Source organism: Dermacentor silvarum, chromosome 7, assembly GCF_013339745.2.
Source record: "Dermacentor silvarum isolate Dsil-2018 chromosome 7, BIME_Dsil_1.4, whole genome shotgun sequence".
NCBI lineage: Eukaryota > Metazoa > Arthropoda > Arachnida > Ixodida > Ixodidae > Dermacentor > Dermacentor silvarum.
In genome coordinates this window covers 135730779-135746177 of record NC_051160.1, presented here as the reverse complement: position 1 = coordinate 135746177, position 15399 = coordinate 135730779, and the positions used below count along the sequence as shown (strand labels likewise).

General features: G+C 46.0%; 2 protein-coding genes across 3 annotated transcripts in view; both read left to right on the top strand.

Moving 5' to 3' along the window:
- Window positions 1–15399, top strand: part of LOC119458471 (3-oxoacyl-[acyl-carrier-protein] reductase FabG) — a 463543-nt gene that overhangs the window by 323619 nt on the left and 124525 nt on the right. The gene's annotated exons all lie outside the window — the stretch shown is intronic.
- Window positions 1–15399, top strand: part of LOC125946981 (cytochrome P450 2C8-like) — a 96671-nt gene that overhangs the window by 57969 nt on the left and 23303 nt on the right. Inside the window, exon 5 of the mRNA XM_049671237.1 lies at window positions 10799–10914. Coding sequence (XP_049527194.1) covers window positions 10799–10914 — 116 coding nt within the window. The remainder of the gene's footprint in view (window positions 1–10798; window positions 10915–15399) is intronic.

Here is a 15399-nt window from a genome sequence, read left to right as displayed (position 1 = left end):
GCCGAATTTAAGGGGGATGACGCATCAGTGACCCAAACCCTGGCAGACAGGAGGAACAGGAACAGGAGGAGGTAGCACAGATAACAGACAGTACACAGGATTGGAAAAGCCGAACCTTGATGCACCCATAACGAGACAAGAAGTATATGCCGTCGCTGTAGCCTTAAAACGTAGCTCAGCCCCAGGCGAGCACGCCATCACGAATGCTATGTTAAAAAACATGAGTGATCAACAACTAGACCGACTAACCGGAAACGGGGGAACTTCCTAAGCAATGGAAAAAAGCGATCATCATCATAATACATCAACAAGAAAAGCAAGAACACTGCAGAATATCAGGCCAGTATCTCTAACCTCTTGCTTAGGCAAACGTTTCGAAAAGGTTCTGCATACCAGGCTCACTAACTATATCGAAGGGCACGAACTTCTCTCGCACCACAACATATACGGCTTTAGACAGCATTTTTCTACACAAGACATTCATGAGACTACGGGATGACGTGCTGCAAAACATTCCTACAGGTGGAGAGAGCATCATAGCAGCACTCGATTTAAAAAGCGCTTTTGACATAATTTCTCATGCCCTAATAATTGAAGAGCCCGAAAGAATGTGCTGTGGAATTAAGGTTCATAATTACATCCGCTCTTTCACTGACCGTAAGGCCGCAATAGGTATGGAAAATATTCGATCCCCCAAACTCCTAATGCCTAAATGAGGCACTCTACACGGTGCCATCCTCTCGCCTCTTCTAATCAATGTCGAAGGAACCGCTTGGCACGACAACTACCGAAAAACAACCACTTTAGCTTCGCGTTATACGCTTATGGCGTCCCCTTATGGACCTACAATGGCTCGTTAGGACAAAAAGATCAAACTGTACAAGAGGCTATAGTCTCGTTGAAGGACTGCTGAGAACAAAACGGCATGCAATGCGCTCCGGAAAAATCTGAGTTTATTCGGCTCCATGGGCGTAACTACAGAAACAAACCGGCCATCCACCTAAAAATGGGGGACCAGGCGTTACCAGAGAGAAATACGATCACAATACTAGCACTATGGTTACAAAGAATTAATTGAGCCACTCACACCATCGCGATTCTCAAGTCAAGCGCGAAGGGCGTTGGTAGACTAATAACTAGAATTACAAAGAAAGGCAAAGGGTTCCACAAACATTAAACTAGAAGACGAGTCCAAGTTTTTATTTATAGCAAAATACCATACGGGCTACCATATCAAGAGCTAACTTCGTCCGAAACTAAATAAATCGACCTAATAATACGTGGCGCGTGTAAGGCAGCACTTGGGCTTCCTACCAATGCCGCAAACGAGAGGGTGAGAGCTCTACGAATGTACAACACATTTGAAGAGTTAAGAGCAGCCGTTCTCATGAGACAAAGAGAGAGACTATGCCGCACAAGCACAGGTAGTAAGGTTTTGCCCCGCTTAGGTTACCCATCAGAAGGACCGCTTGTCGGGCTAGTTTGTCTAACATAGCTGCTTTCAGATATAGCGCAAATAAGTACACACACAAACACACACGAAGACATGATAGACGCGGATGAGCGCTACTCATCATCATCATCATCATGGTCAGCCTATATTTTATGTCCACTGCAGGACGAAGGTCTCTCCCTGCGATCTCCAATCACCCCTATCTTGCGCTAGCGTATTCCAACTTGCGCCTGCAAATTTCCTAACTTCATCATCCCATCTGGTTTTCTGCCGACCTCGACTGCGCTTGCCTTCTCTTGGTATCCATTGTGTTACCCTAATGGTCCACCGGCTATCCATCCTATGCAATACATGGCCTGCCCAACTCCATTTCTTCCGCTTAATGTCAACTAGAATATCGTCTACCCCCGTTTGTTCTCTGATCCACACCGCTCTCTTCCTGTCTCTTAACGTTATATTCCTAAGATTTTTCATTCCATGCCTCTTTGTGCGGTCCTTAATTTGTTCTCGATCTTCTTTGTTAACTTCCAAGTTTCTGCCCCATATGTTAGCACCGGTAGAATGCAATGATTGTACACTTTTCTTTTCAACGACAGTGGTAAGCTCCCAGTCAGGATTTGAGAATGCCTGCCGTATGCACTCCAACCCAATTTTATTCTTCTGTAAATTTCCTTCTCATGATCAGGGTCCCCTGTGAGTAATTGACCTAGATAAACATATTCCTTTACAGACTCTAGAGGCTGACTGGCAATCCTGAATTCTTGTTCCCTTGCCAGGCTATTGAACATTATCTTTGTCTTCTGCATATTCATCTTCAACCCAATTCTTGCACTTTCTCGATGAAGGTCCTCAATCGTTTGTGGTAATTCCTCTCCATTGTTGCTCAATAGGACAATGTCATTTGCAAACCGAAGGTTGCTGAGATATTCGCCGTCGATCCTCACTCCTAATCCTTCCCAGTCTAAGAGCTTGAATACTTCTTCTAAGCATGCAGTGAATAGCATTGGAGAGATTGTGTCTCCTTGCCTGACCCCTTTCTTGATAGGTATCTTTCTACTTTTCTTGTGGAGAACCAAGGTAGCTGTGGAATCCTTGTAGATATTTGCTAAGATATTCACGTATGCCTCCTCTACTCCTTGATTACGCAATGCCTCTATGACTGCTGGTATCTCTACTGAATCGAATGCCTTTTCATAATCTATGAAAGCCATATAGAGAGGTTGATTGTACTCCGCAGATTTTCTCGATTACCTGATTGATGGCATGGATATGGTCCATCGTAGAATATCCCTTCCTGAAGCCAGCCTGTTCTCTTGGTTGACTGAAGTCAAGTGTTGTCCTGATTCTATTGGAAATTATCTTGGTGAATATTTTATACAATACTGAAAGCAAGCTAATGGGTCTGTAATTCTTCAATTCTTTAACGTCTCCCTTCTTATGGATAAGTATAATGTTGGCCTTCTTCCAGCTCTCTGGTACACTTGAAGTTGTGAGGCATTGTGTATAAAGGGCCGCAAGCTTTTCAAGCATGATATCTCCTCCATCTTTGATTAACTCTACTGTTATTCGATCTTCTCCACGGGCTTTTGCACTGGTCCTGTCTTTCAAGGCCCTTCTAACTTCATCGCTAGTTATAGAAGGAGCTTCTGTATCCGATTCATCACTATTTCGAATGAAAGTAGCTTGTCTGTTTTGGCTGCTGTACAGGTCAGTATAGAATTCTTCTGCTGCTTTTACTATGTCATCGAAATTGCTGATGATATTGCCATGCTTATCTTTCAGTGCATACATCTTGCATTGTCCTATGCCTAGTTTTCTTCTTACTGATTTAATGCTGCGTCGATATTTTACGGCTTTCTCAATTTTTCCCACGTTATAATTTCGAATATCCCTTACTTTCTTCTTGTTGATCAGTTTTGACAGTTCAGCGAATTCTATCTGATCTCTTGAGTTGGACACTTTCATGTTTTGTCGTTTCTTTATTAGGTCCTTTGTTTCTTGGGAGAGCTTCTCTACAGGTTGCTTTGGTGCCTTACCTCCCACTTCAATTGCTGCTTCTGAGATCAGCCTAGTTATGGTTTCATTCATAAGCTATATGTTATGTTCATCTTCCTGTTCTAAAGCTGCATATTTGTTTGCGAGCACCAGCCTGAATTGGTCTGCTTTCACCCTTACTGCGTCTAGGTTGGCCTGTTTCCTCTTGACTAATTTCACTCTTTCTCTCTTCAAATTGAGAGAAATCCTAGACCTCACTAACCTATGGTCACTGCACTTTACCTTACCTAACACTTCTACATACTGCACTATGCTTGGATTGGCAGAGAGTATAAAATCTATTTCATTCCTTGTTTCTCCATTAGGGCTTTTCCAGGTCCACTTCCTGTTGATGCGCTTCCTGAAGAATGTATTCATTATTCGGAGCCTATTCCTTTCCGCGAATTCCACCAACATCTCTCCTCTTGCATTCCTAGAATCTTTGCCGTAGTTTCCAATTGCTTGCTCGCCAACCTGCTTTTTGCCCACTTTTGCATTGAAGTCGCCCATGACTACAGTATACTGAGTGTGAACCTTTCTCATTGCTAATTCCACATCTTCATAAAACTGTTCTATCTCTTCATCATCGTGACTGGAAGTTCGGGCGTAGGCTTGTACTACCTTCATTTTGTACCTCCTATTCAGCTTTATTATGACGACTGCTACCCTCTCACTAATGCTGTAAAATTCATCAATGTTGTCCGCTATGTTGTTATGGACTAGAAATCCTACCCCGGATTCTCTCTTATCTGGAAGACCTCTGTAGCAGAGGACGTGGCCGTTAGTCAGCACTGTGTAAGCTTCACCAGTTGTTCTAACCTCACTAAGACCAATAATATCCCAGGCAATGCCTGATAATTCCTCAAATAGTCCTGCTAAGCTAGCCTCACTCGAGAGGGTGCGCGTGTTGAACGTTGCCAGGTTCAGTTTCAACTGGCGGCCTGTCCGCACCTCCCTGATTGGCACCTCCTTGATGACACGTGGTGATATGGGCAACCAAATGTGAATATTGTCCTCTTTTATTGCGATAGCAATTATATGGACACTCCAAAGCGGATTTCTGCCGTCGGCGTCGCGGTCATCGTCGCCGTCGCCGTGAGGTTCCGTACGACGTCAACGGCTATGAAATCGTCGCCGCGCTCCAGACGCTGCATGTGCGAGTGAAAGGGCGCGAGGGAGGCGTGCTTTCACAGGGAGCGAACGCACGCCGGAGAGCAAACGCGCGTCCTGCGCCGTGCTCCCTGAAGGGCTGCAGAATTAAGCGTCTCTTTCCTCCTTTCCATATATAGAGAGCAAACGCGACTTTTCCGTCGCGCGAAAGGCTGTGGGGGGACGGGAGGGAGGGAGGAGAGGCGACGTTTAGCTGCGGCACCAAATGCGTATGTATATAAAACCGCCGCGCGCGTTCGGTGGAAATACACTACAAGCCTCGTAAAACAAATAAAAATTAGGAGCAGAGGAGAATTCAGTAATTACTTTAGAAATGACACGTAGAGTCACACCAAATTCCCGTAAACATTAAATTTCTACTGTTTATAGTACTCACAAGACAGCGGGCAAACTAAGCATTTCATACTCCACTTATTACAGTGTCAAAAAACGAGGGCTTAGCACTTTTACAGCGAAACTGTTTATGCGACTCTCTGCCGTCGTTGTCGTTGCACTAAAAAGGACCACGTGACCTTGCGGGGAGGAGAGGAAAAGAAGAGTTAAACATTGGGAAAGCCCTTTTCCCTGTGAGAATGCTGTGAGCGGGGTTAGATAAAAAGGAGAACGGGAAGAGCGGTTGACGTATGTCGCGCCGCCCAATACTCGTGCTGGATGGGGAGAGCGTGAATCGCACCAGCCAAAGGCGGTGTAGGAAAAAATGTCACAGTTTCGCCCTAAGGGCGAAGCAATGAATGCGATAGCAACACAGCAATGTCATACGAAGTAAGGTGAGCGGCTTTGGTAGCATCAACACGCAGAACTGTTGTCGACGCCATCGGCGTTTTGCCCGCGTTAGCTCAAAATGCGTGCGGCGTTGGTGACTGTTGCTGGAGCCTCTGATATAAATAGGCACTTGGTGTCGCAGCTAAACGTCGGCTCCCTTCCCTCCCCCTCCCCCACGGACTCTCGCGCGTCTGAAGAAGGCGCGTTTGCTCTACATATATGGTCATTGTAAAGGAGAAAAGAGACGCCTACTTCTGCAGCCCTTAAGCGAGCACGGCGCAGAACGCGCGTTTGTTCTCCGCCGTGCGTTCACTCCCCGTGAAAGACGCGCCCCTCGCGCCCTTTCACTCGCACATACAGCGTTCGGCGCGCGGCGCTGAGATTGGCGCTGAGCCGTGCTCCCTCAAGGGCTGCAGAAGATAGCGCCAACCTTTCCCTTTCCCTCAAGAACCACTTATCATCACTCAATAGTGGCGCGCAAAAAAGGGGCGGTGCAACTTGCACGCGACAAAAAATCACCGCAAACACACGAAAAACCTCCCGCGAAAAAAAAAAAACACTGAGAAAACCGCAAGAAAGCGTTCCTAAAGCATGGTCACCACGCGAAGTAAGCACAAGCAAAAATGAGGTGAAGGAATGGTGCCACAAGATATTTGCAGTATCGACTGTTTGCGATGTTTGACTTGCATGGTGTAACACTCGGTGTAACTAACACAGCTTCGCTGTTCGACCATCTTCACGGAGGGGAAGGAGCGATGATTTCTTATTTCGCCCTTATATAACCGCACACACTTGAAAACTTGACTGAAAGTTGCGTCTCGAAGTTCCAACATTTTCTCCAAAATATAATAATTGTGAGTGCTTCAATTTTCTTTTTAGAAAAAAATGTCAAAACAGGTATATAACGTTCTTGAGCACTTTAGTCAAATTATGAGGTTTGCTATAAAACACAATGAAATAAAAAGGCAGCTTACGTACCTACACAAAAACCAGAAAGCACCAAGTGAAGTCACAGATAGACCGAAGTGTTTAGGCAAGGAACGGTGCACAAAATACGGCAACATGAAACACAGAGAGCTTTTTTGGATTTCACAAACTATAATCAATATTTTTCGTCGCTATCACTCCCAGATATCTGTAGAGTGGCACTAGTGCTCGCCTTTTTAATGTATCTATTGGCTAAGTTAGTAATATCTTATTGAGACTGAACGGCTTGGGGTGTAGTACAATTAGAGTGCCGCTCAAATGGTGTCCTTTAGTTCCATGCCAGGGGCATTCTGGTAAAAGATATGAATACTGATACGCGTGGTCACAAAGGCATTGCGGACTATCAGCTCTATAATATTTTGCATAAATCACTAACAAAAGCGCTATTCCATAGCCCATATTTGGACAAGGGGACTAGTCTTAGTATTGATAGCTGATTTCCCAGACACGGATAAGTTTCGGAACGACAAAGATAAAAATGCTGGACGTTCTTTACTTTTTTTTGATGTGTCAACATACGTGATGTCTGAACTTAGCGAAAAAGCAATGAAGCTGCGGGGACAGCACAAATTGATAAGAAATCTGGAAAAGGATTAAAGCGGCAGGCTATACAACCCTTGCCTAAAAGTTACGGCGTAATCTGACAGCAATAGTGTCTAAAGAATAGCAGGCTGTAGGCAGCAGTCGATGTTGGAGTGCTGAAAAACCGGTTTAAAAAATGCTCGGAAAATATGAAGACGTGTTCCACTAGGAGAACTAAATGTCAATAAAGACACAGTAGCAATGAGTAAAAGAAAGTACGAACAGGTCTTGCCGACGACAGTTAAGCAGAATAAATAAAACAAGTCTACCAAATATAGGAGAGAGAAAGAGAGAAAATGATTTAATGAAAGGCAGGGAGGTTAACCAGGACTCAGCCCGGTTGGCTACCCTACACTGGGGGAAATGACAGATAAGTGTACAGGCACATGAAGTGACAGACAATGAAGCTAAAGTAAACATAGGGGAACGTAAAAGTGTAACCATATGTATTACGTGTATTTGAAGTGTAGAAATACCATTAACGTAAAGGCGGTCGAAAAGATTCAGCGAAGGTAGAGAGAGATAACTTATTTGAAGGAAGGCAGAGAGGTCGGCCTGAGCTAGCATGCTCTAACCTGCTACTCTGCACAGGGGGAGGGGGGAACGGGGACTTAAAGCGAAGGTAGAGCACCACAAGCATAATGCGGATTCCTTGGTACGGTAAGCGCGAAAAAAGGGCGCATACAGTCGGTGTGGTAATTAGGTTAAGCACTGCGTCGAAAGCCCGAGGCCGTTGCAGAGTGAAAGAAATCACGTCCACAAACGCAGAGTGAAAATATTACCATAGCGAAAAAAACTTTGACAAAAATAACATGGAACGAACTGCCCACTAATAATTACTAATAATAATAATAATAATAATAATAATAATAATAATAATAATAATAATAATAATGAAACAATAGGAGCAATACCTACATGTAAGGTTCACTTTCGAAGGTTTCCCTTTCCTCGATACGTTTTCCTAAATTCAGCGTAACAGCGTTTTAGGGGCGAAGCACATTAGAGCCGACCCTTGTCCCTCGTCGTCGTCCGTTGTCCGTAGCTCTGGTTTGCATGGAGACCGCTAGGGACGCTGTGGTGCACAAGGGCTATATAAGCGCTGTATATATGAATATGTGTACAGTATATATATATATATATATATATATATATAACGAAACACACAAGGACGGTGCGGTGCATTAGTGGGGAAAGAGGAAGACGAAGAATAAAGGCAGTGTTCGGCCGACCATGTTTGTTGCCGTCCGGAACCTCCTGCTCGAGTCACAGAAGTCGACAGGATGAAGACTTACCAGCCACCTCATCAGCCGCGCATCGTCATGCAATTATTCAACACCACGCTGTGAACCCCAACGCATTGATCCACCACCTACACCGATCAGCATCATGACCGAATCACCGCAGGCCTTGGACATACCCAAGTACACCGGATCAGTGGACGATGAGCCTGTGGAAGATTGGTTACGTTTCTTCGAGCTCCACGCATCCGCTGCATCATGGTCGGAACGGGATATGGTTTCCAACTTCAATGACTACGTCACCAGTGAGACATTTCGCTTTTACCTCACGCAAACCTTCGAAAACGACGAATCGTGGATGAAAATCAAAGATGAAATGATCAGTCGCTTCAGTGTAAATAATGGAGACCCCTGCATCATTGACCAGCAGCAGGAATTTGCAGTTGCGCACAGTCGCAACGTTGCACTAATGAACGAGCTCATATGAGAAGATCGTCGGCGAGTTTTCCTTGTGGTGATTCTCCCGCGAAGAGCCGCAATCGCATGCTTAGCACGAATTTGACATTCCTTATGAAAGAAAAGCAACTGCACACTAAGCGACATGCGCGCGAATTCGTTCCTTCGAAGGCCAACATTGAACCAAGTTTGACAACCGTAGATCCTTCAACAATACGTACGCCTGCAGCACGCTGCAGCACTGATGTCGTCGTTGCAGCTTCTGACGGACTCCATATGGCTCGCCTGTAATGCGCGGGCCATTACACACTTTCAAGAGACACAGCTCTTCTATGAACATTAGGCCGCAGTGCATGCTCTCCGCAATTGAGCACGCCGTCACGACATCACAGACAGACGACCTTTCTTTGGAAGAACGTGGTCAAGCCACACCCATTGCGACACAACCCAGCAATCAGGCACCACGAATTCCAAACTGCATGAAGACAAACTTTGGTAACAGCAGCAAGAATCGAGAGGTACAGCTACAATCAGTTCTGGTGAAACGAAGCCAACTTGCTTACTGCGAAGACAAATTCAGAACACAAGCACCAGCACCTATGCACGTACCTTTCAAAACGAAGACAATTTGGGGCCACTTAAATTTAGATATCAAGCTGCTTCGCGACTCTCAAGCTTTATTTGGATACTACACCTCAACAAGCCGCTGCCACTTCAGAAGCTTCTCACGCGCCAAGCAATATCGCGCACTGTCAAATTACAGAAGCGTCCATTCTGAATGAAATCCAAGCAGTCTGAGAATCCTGGCAAATCGCCTCGCCACCAGACAAGCCCCACAAAAAGGAGCAGTGTACCAGCTACCAAGTGATCCCCACTTTGTTTTACGAAAGAAATCAAAGGCATATTTCCATAGAAGAGCTACCTCAACAAATGTCGCAACAACATCATCGGCATCAACAACTCCGAGAACAACGGCAGCAACCACGACTTCGAAACAGAAGGGGACGAAGACCGTCACCAAAATTTCCACAGGTGCGACAACAAGAAAGACATCATCACCAAAGCCTACTCAATCCAAGGCGAACTCAACGAATACGGTGTTTTGCAAGAAAGGAACGTCGCCAAACACATGTTCAGTTTGTTTCCATGTTTGTTTCCGTCCGCAAACTCCTGCTCACGTCACACACAGGCACACACACACGCATATATATATATATATATATATATATATATATATATATATATATATATATATATATATATACGGAGGATTCTCGCTCACCCGAATGATCCACCAGTGCTTCGCCACTCATCCTCATTCACATCGTGGATATGCGATGATGTTTTATACCTTCAGCTGAAAAGTCGCCTATCTTCTATCGTGATGACATAAAACGTATAATAGGCAAGGAATGTTGAGGGTGCCATCTTGTACCTAATGAGTAGTCAAAATACGAATTATTTGCCTCGTGCTTATGCGTTAAATATGCTACACTTTCATAGAAGCCGCTCTGGATTGTTATCTTTCTGATGCAACGTGGCAACATAAGGTGAAGCACGTCCCCACGCTCTATATAATTTAGGCGCAGTTTACTGCAGCTCTTTATATAACTAGAGACACCAAGGCATAATTATCGATAGGAGGGCCCGACTTGGTGGCACTGTGCGAAATGTCTAGGTCTCACCCCAAGAACCTGAGTTCCAGATATCGTCACCGATTGGGAAGCTCGACATCAATTTGAATGCGCCACCCACATAATCCATATACATTTAGGTGCCGATGCGAGATTGAACGAAATAACTGCACTTTAGGTTTAACAGTACAAATGCCAGCAGGTTCATGCTTTTAGGCATTTGGGTAAGGCACGGCGGCTGTTGAAATATTTCTCTTCTGAAATGTTCAATTAGGTCTTACAGAGTATCGTAAATTTCGACGATCACGTTTGGAAACACGATGGAGTTGTCATTGTAGAGGAGTTGGAGTTGTCAATTTGTAGAGGAGTAACAGTGTCACCACGAGACCAGCAGGCTTCGCAGTATTTCGGGATGCCGTTTGCTAATGATACTCAAGTTTTCAAAACTGACCGAGCACGATGGCTCAACTCTCTTACAGTGACCAGCTCGATAACTACAAGCCGAGCACGACTGACAACAAAGGACGTGGGTTTATTGAAGGATACTGGAAGAAGATTGAAGAGGCGAGACAAGAGCCATTGCCAAAATTTCAAGGTAAGAATCCGCTGCTCCTCTTCCAGCAGAAGATGGTACATGCGATAATGTAGTATATGCACTTCATTTCAAGTCACTTGGGCCATTCAAATTATTTTCTTTATAGCGTTTGACGCCTGATGAGAAAGTCAATCGCGTTAAGGTGCTTTTCGTCAGCGGATTATCTAAACTCTTCTGACCATTGCTCAATGTTCTCGAGAGGGTTGATTTAGTCATGTGCATGTAATTTCAGGAACTGTATCCCAGAATTTCTATGTAGAAACATGAAAAAAAGCTGTTTCACTTTTAGCTGTTTTGTTGGCATTTGAATATAGCTACAAGTTCAAATTGATTTGTTTCGCATTATTCATCAATACTCTAGGCATCATCCTTGTCTAAGCGGTTCAACCAAAAGCATCTATAAACATGTGATCACATACGAGGCGTTGCAACAAGGTGAACTAGTTTCACCACATTTTGAGCATCAAATAAAACAGTGTGCACATTTTGAGCTCCATTGTGTATTCACGGGATGGGAGAGAGAGAGAAATACGTTTATTAAATCATAAAAGAATAGAAAATTGCACATGTATGAAAAGGCAGCCCCAGTGGTTTTTCCGGTGAGGTGCCTAGATTAAGTTAATGGTTTCGCTTCTTATAAGGTAGGTAAGCAAGCTGTCATATATATATATATATATATATATATATATATATACTTGCGGTGTTGAGGAGTCCTTCTAGGAAGGATACAGTCATTGAGTGTGGCGACTGAGCTCTGCAGCCCGGCAAGGCCGATTCTTCGCAGTGATGACAGGCCAGGACATATCCACAGCAAGTGGTGTGCTGTGGCTGGCGCACCCGTGGTGCAAGTTCCGCAGGTGAGGTCAAGCGACTGGTCAATGTATTGGGCTTTGAACGCAGGCATGACTGCCGTGCCGGTGCGTAGACGGCGGAGTGCCACGCGTTCCCGGCGTGGAAGCCCAGGAGAGAGGGGGTCATGCCCTTCGGGCAGAAGCGCTTGTAGAGCAAGCTTTCTATGCTGTCGGAGCTGCAGGTGAGCATCGACAGCGTCGACATCCTCTGCCGATCAAGCTGTGACGGAAACGGGGCAAGGAGTATGGGGGGTGGGTAAATTTGCTCCTCGCGCGAGCGCGTCCGCTCGCTCATTCCTTCTTGCGCCCATATGACTTGGTGTCCAATAAATGTGCAGCTCAGTTCCCTTGTGCCGCAGAAGTGTTGCTTCTTCGTGGATGGCGGTTGCCAGTGGATGTGCGTCAATCTTGTTAAGTTCGCGTATGGCGTCTTGCGTATCCGTGTAAATGTGTAGATGGCGGTAATGCTCGAGGCGGCTATATCTGGCTGCCTGAGCAACCTCTAGAATCGCTTGTAGTTCTGCACCAGTCGTACTTAATTGTGTGCTATGAGTAGTTGTTGCTGTGTTGCTGGCGTCGCTGTTCGTCCATGCAGTACTGACGTAATTATGTGAAACAGCAGCATCTGTAAATGCATTGAGCTGTACTATCGTTGAGGATGGCTCTGCGGTGATGGTAACGCCTCCGACTTATTTCAATTACTCCCACGTTGGTTGGAAGGGGGTGAACAATGGCCGACATCACGGGCAGCCACGGCGCCGAAGGTGTCAGGAGAAGAGGAGCTTGTGGCTTCCGACCGACCTGGGCGAGTATTCTTCGGCCTGAAGACGTAGCGGCTACCCTCAGCACCTGGGCACATCTTGCGTCCTCCCTTATTTCTTGAAGTGTGTTAATTTGTGCCTCTGAGTAAAGCACATGGGTTGGGGTATGCTTCGGCAAACCATACGCTATACGTATACTTTGACGATGAGCGGCTTCAAGGCGACGATGCATCGTTACCGTGGTTCGTGTGTAGAGGAAGCCGTACAGAATTCTCGATGTGGTGAGATTTTTCGTCATTATAAGCAGGGTGTCTTCTCTGAGGCCCCACTTACGACTTGTGTGTCTTCGGAGGAGCCCTTGTGTTGCTCGGCAGTGGCTCAGTGTCTGCTTAAGCCATGCCGTGTGGTTTCCTGTGTCCGATCTAGTGAGTCCAAGAATTCTGAGGTCCTGTACTTTTTCGATCGGGCTTCCTTGTATTTGCGGCACATTCATTAAGCTTACTGCTTCTTCCCTCATCTTCTTTGGACCAAGCACAATATACTATGATTTTGACGGGGAAGGAGAGAGTCTGAGTGCCGAAAGATGACACTGTATTGTATCTAGAGCTGCTTGGATGGCATCTTGCTGCTCACCAAGTGACCCTCCCGTGGTCCATACTGTGATGTCGTCTGCGTATATTGAGTGATGCAACCTGTCTATCTTTGCGAGGTGATACGGGAGACGGTGCATGGCTATATTAAACAGCACAAGGGGAAAAACTGATCCTTGCGGAAGGCCATGTTTGATGTAATGAAGCGGCGAGAATCGATCTACTATCTTGACTCGAAGAGCACGGGATGGGTGTTATAAATTTTTCTTGCGTTTATTCTAATCACTTTGAACAACAACAAAAAATGTTTCCCTTTTGGAACATGAAACAGAAAATAAGTCCAACCTGCGAAGTTGCTTCCCTGCCCCGGTTACCAGTGCCGCTTTATTACAGCAGCAATTACACAGACAGCGCAGGCGCACTAGCATGGTTGGCATCATGTCCCAGTTTCAAAGACCATAGCGTTTGCGCCTCATAATGAGACCCTATCCCTCCCTCTGCTTCAATTCCCCTTCCCCGAAACATGTGTGTGGTTATGGCGGACTTCGACATTAATGCCAGCGCAATGCCCCGGTGGGAACTTGAAGCAACGGGGCTCAAGCTGCGCGTGCTTCGGAAGCTGAACTTCGAAGGCGCGAACATGTGGCGGTCCATGAACACGAAGCCGAGGCAAAACAAAAATGTCAAGAATGCGCAGTTCCAGAGAAGGAAGTGGACGCACGTCATGCCCGGTTAAGTTATCAGGCTGCCTCACGCATAGAAAAAGAAGGCGTATAATCTATGATATTTTATTAACTTGCTTTCGCCAACAGTGTTTTGCCCTTCGGCCGAAACTGCGCTACCTGATTCCGCTACCTGTAGGCATCGGATGCTTCAGATTTACCTAATAACATCAGCACCAGCTGCAAAGCAGGGGTCCAAGGGCGCCGCAAGCACGCTGCTGCATTGACATTTGCACTTCATAACGTCATGCACAAGCAGAACTCAGAGTAGGGAAGCGCCAAGCAGAAACACGTACCCGAATGGGAACAGGTTATCCTCATTCGATGACGGTATGCTGGGAAAGATTTTCGCAAAAACCTGCTTACCTTTATTCACTGTCGCGAAGTTTTATAACCAAGTGGTAAGTTCTATTTCCAACGAAGTGTCTCGAGGTACGTCAGCCGTGTGGGTGAACATGTCTGAAAGGTGCGTTGACCGGATCCGTAATATATTGATATTCAATATATTTATAGATATATTAAGATCGTGATCGTTCAATCGTCGGCATTCAAGCTTTGTGATCTGACTATCGTCATGCTGTCGTTGTCACGCCTTCTTACGCTTCTGTTTGGAAACGTATGTTTTTGAATTTGCACCCAAGAAGTGCTCACACCAAGCCGTTTGACGACATGGCCGCCAGCTGTCCGTAGGTGCGTCCCTTTCCAGAGCGTAACGACTAGGTATGTGTGCCGCTATGTATGCCACTAGGTATGTGTGCGGTCGTGATGCCGTCGTGGTCGTTGCATTGTGATCATTCCAGCTTTCTCATCCGACTCTCGTCATGCCATCGTCGTCACGTTGTCTTTTTATTGCGATCACAAATATATGGACACTCCAGGCACATTTCAACCATCGGCGTCGCCGTGATGTTCCGTATCAAATCCCAGGGCGATAACATCGTCGTCGCGCGCCGTATGCTGTATGTGGGAGTGCAAGAGTCCGAGGGTGAGCCGGCGATGGAGGCTCAATGTGGCGCGCTCAAGGTAGGAAAGAGGGGACGAAGAGCGCTCTATTCCGTCGCGCGCAAGGCACCGGGGGGGGGGGGGGGGGGGGGGGGGGGGGTTGGGGGGTACGTTCTACTCTAGCGGCGGCTGCGTATGGCCCAGTCACACGCAATTGCGCGGGCATTATTTTATAAATGAACTGGGATGAACTGCGAGAAGAGTGCTGACAGCTTCGTGTGCGCTGTGTTTTCGCTGCTAAGTTCGCGTCGAAGCGACAGGAAACGCGAAGGTCAATTCGCTCGCTGTTGCTGCAGCGTTTTGACAGGGAGCTTCAGATGTCATCAAATGAGATTTATTGATATTTGCGCGTGTACGGGTGACACCATGCTTGTTTATTTTGTTAGTATGCGCATATTTACAAGCTTAAACGGCCGAAAAAGCCACTATCCTTACTGCGTATACCTGTCTACTAATTTGCTATCGAATCGATGCTTCGCTTATCAGGCGAAACTGCGACGTTTTATCATTCTCGTCAATTCAGTGGCGTCATTCTATTGTCGTCATGGCGTCGTCGTCA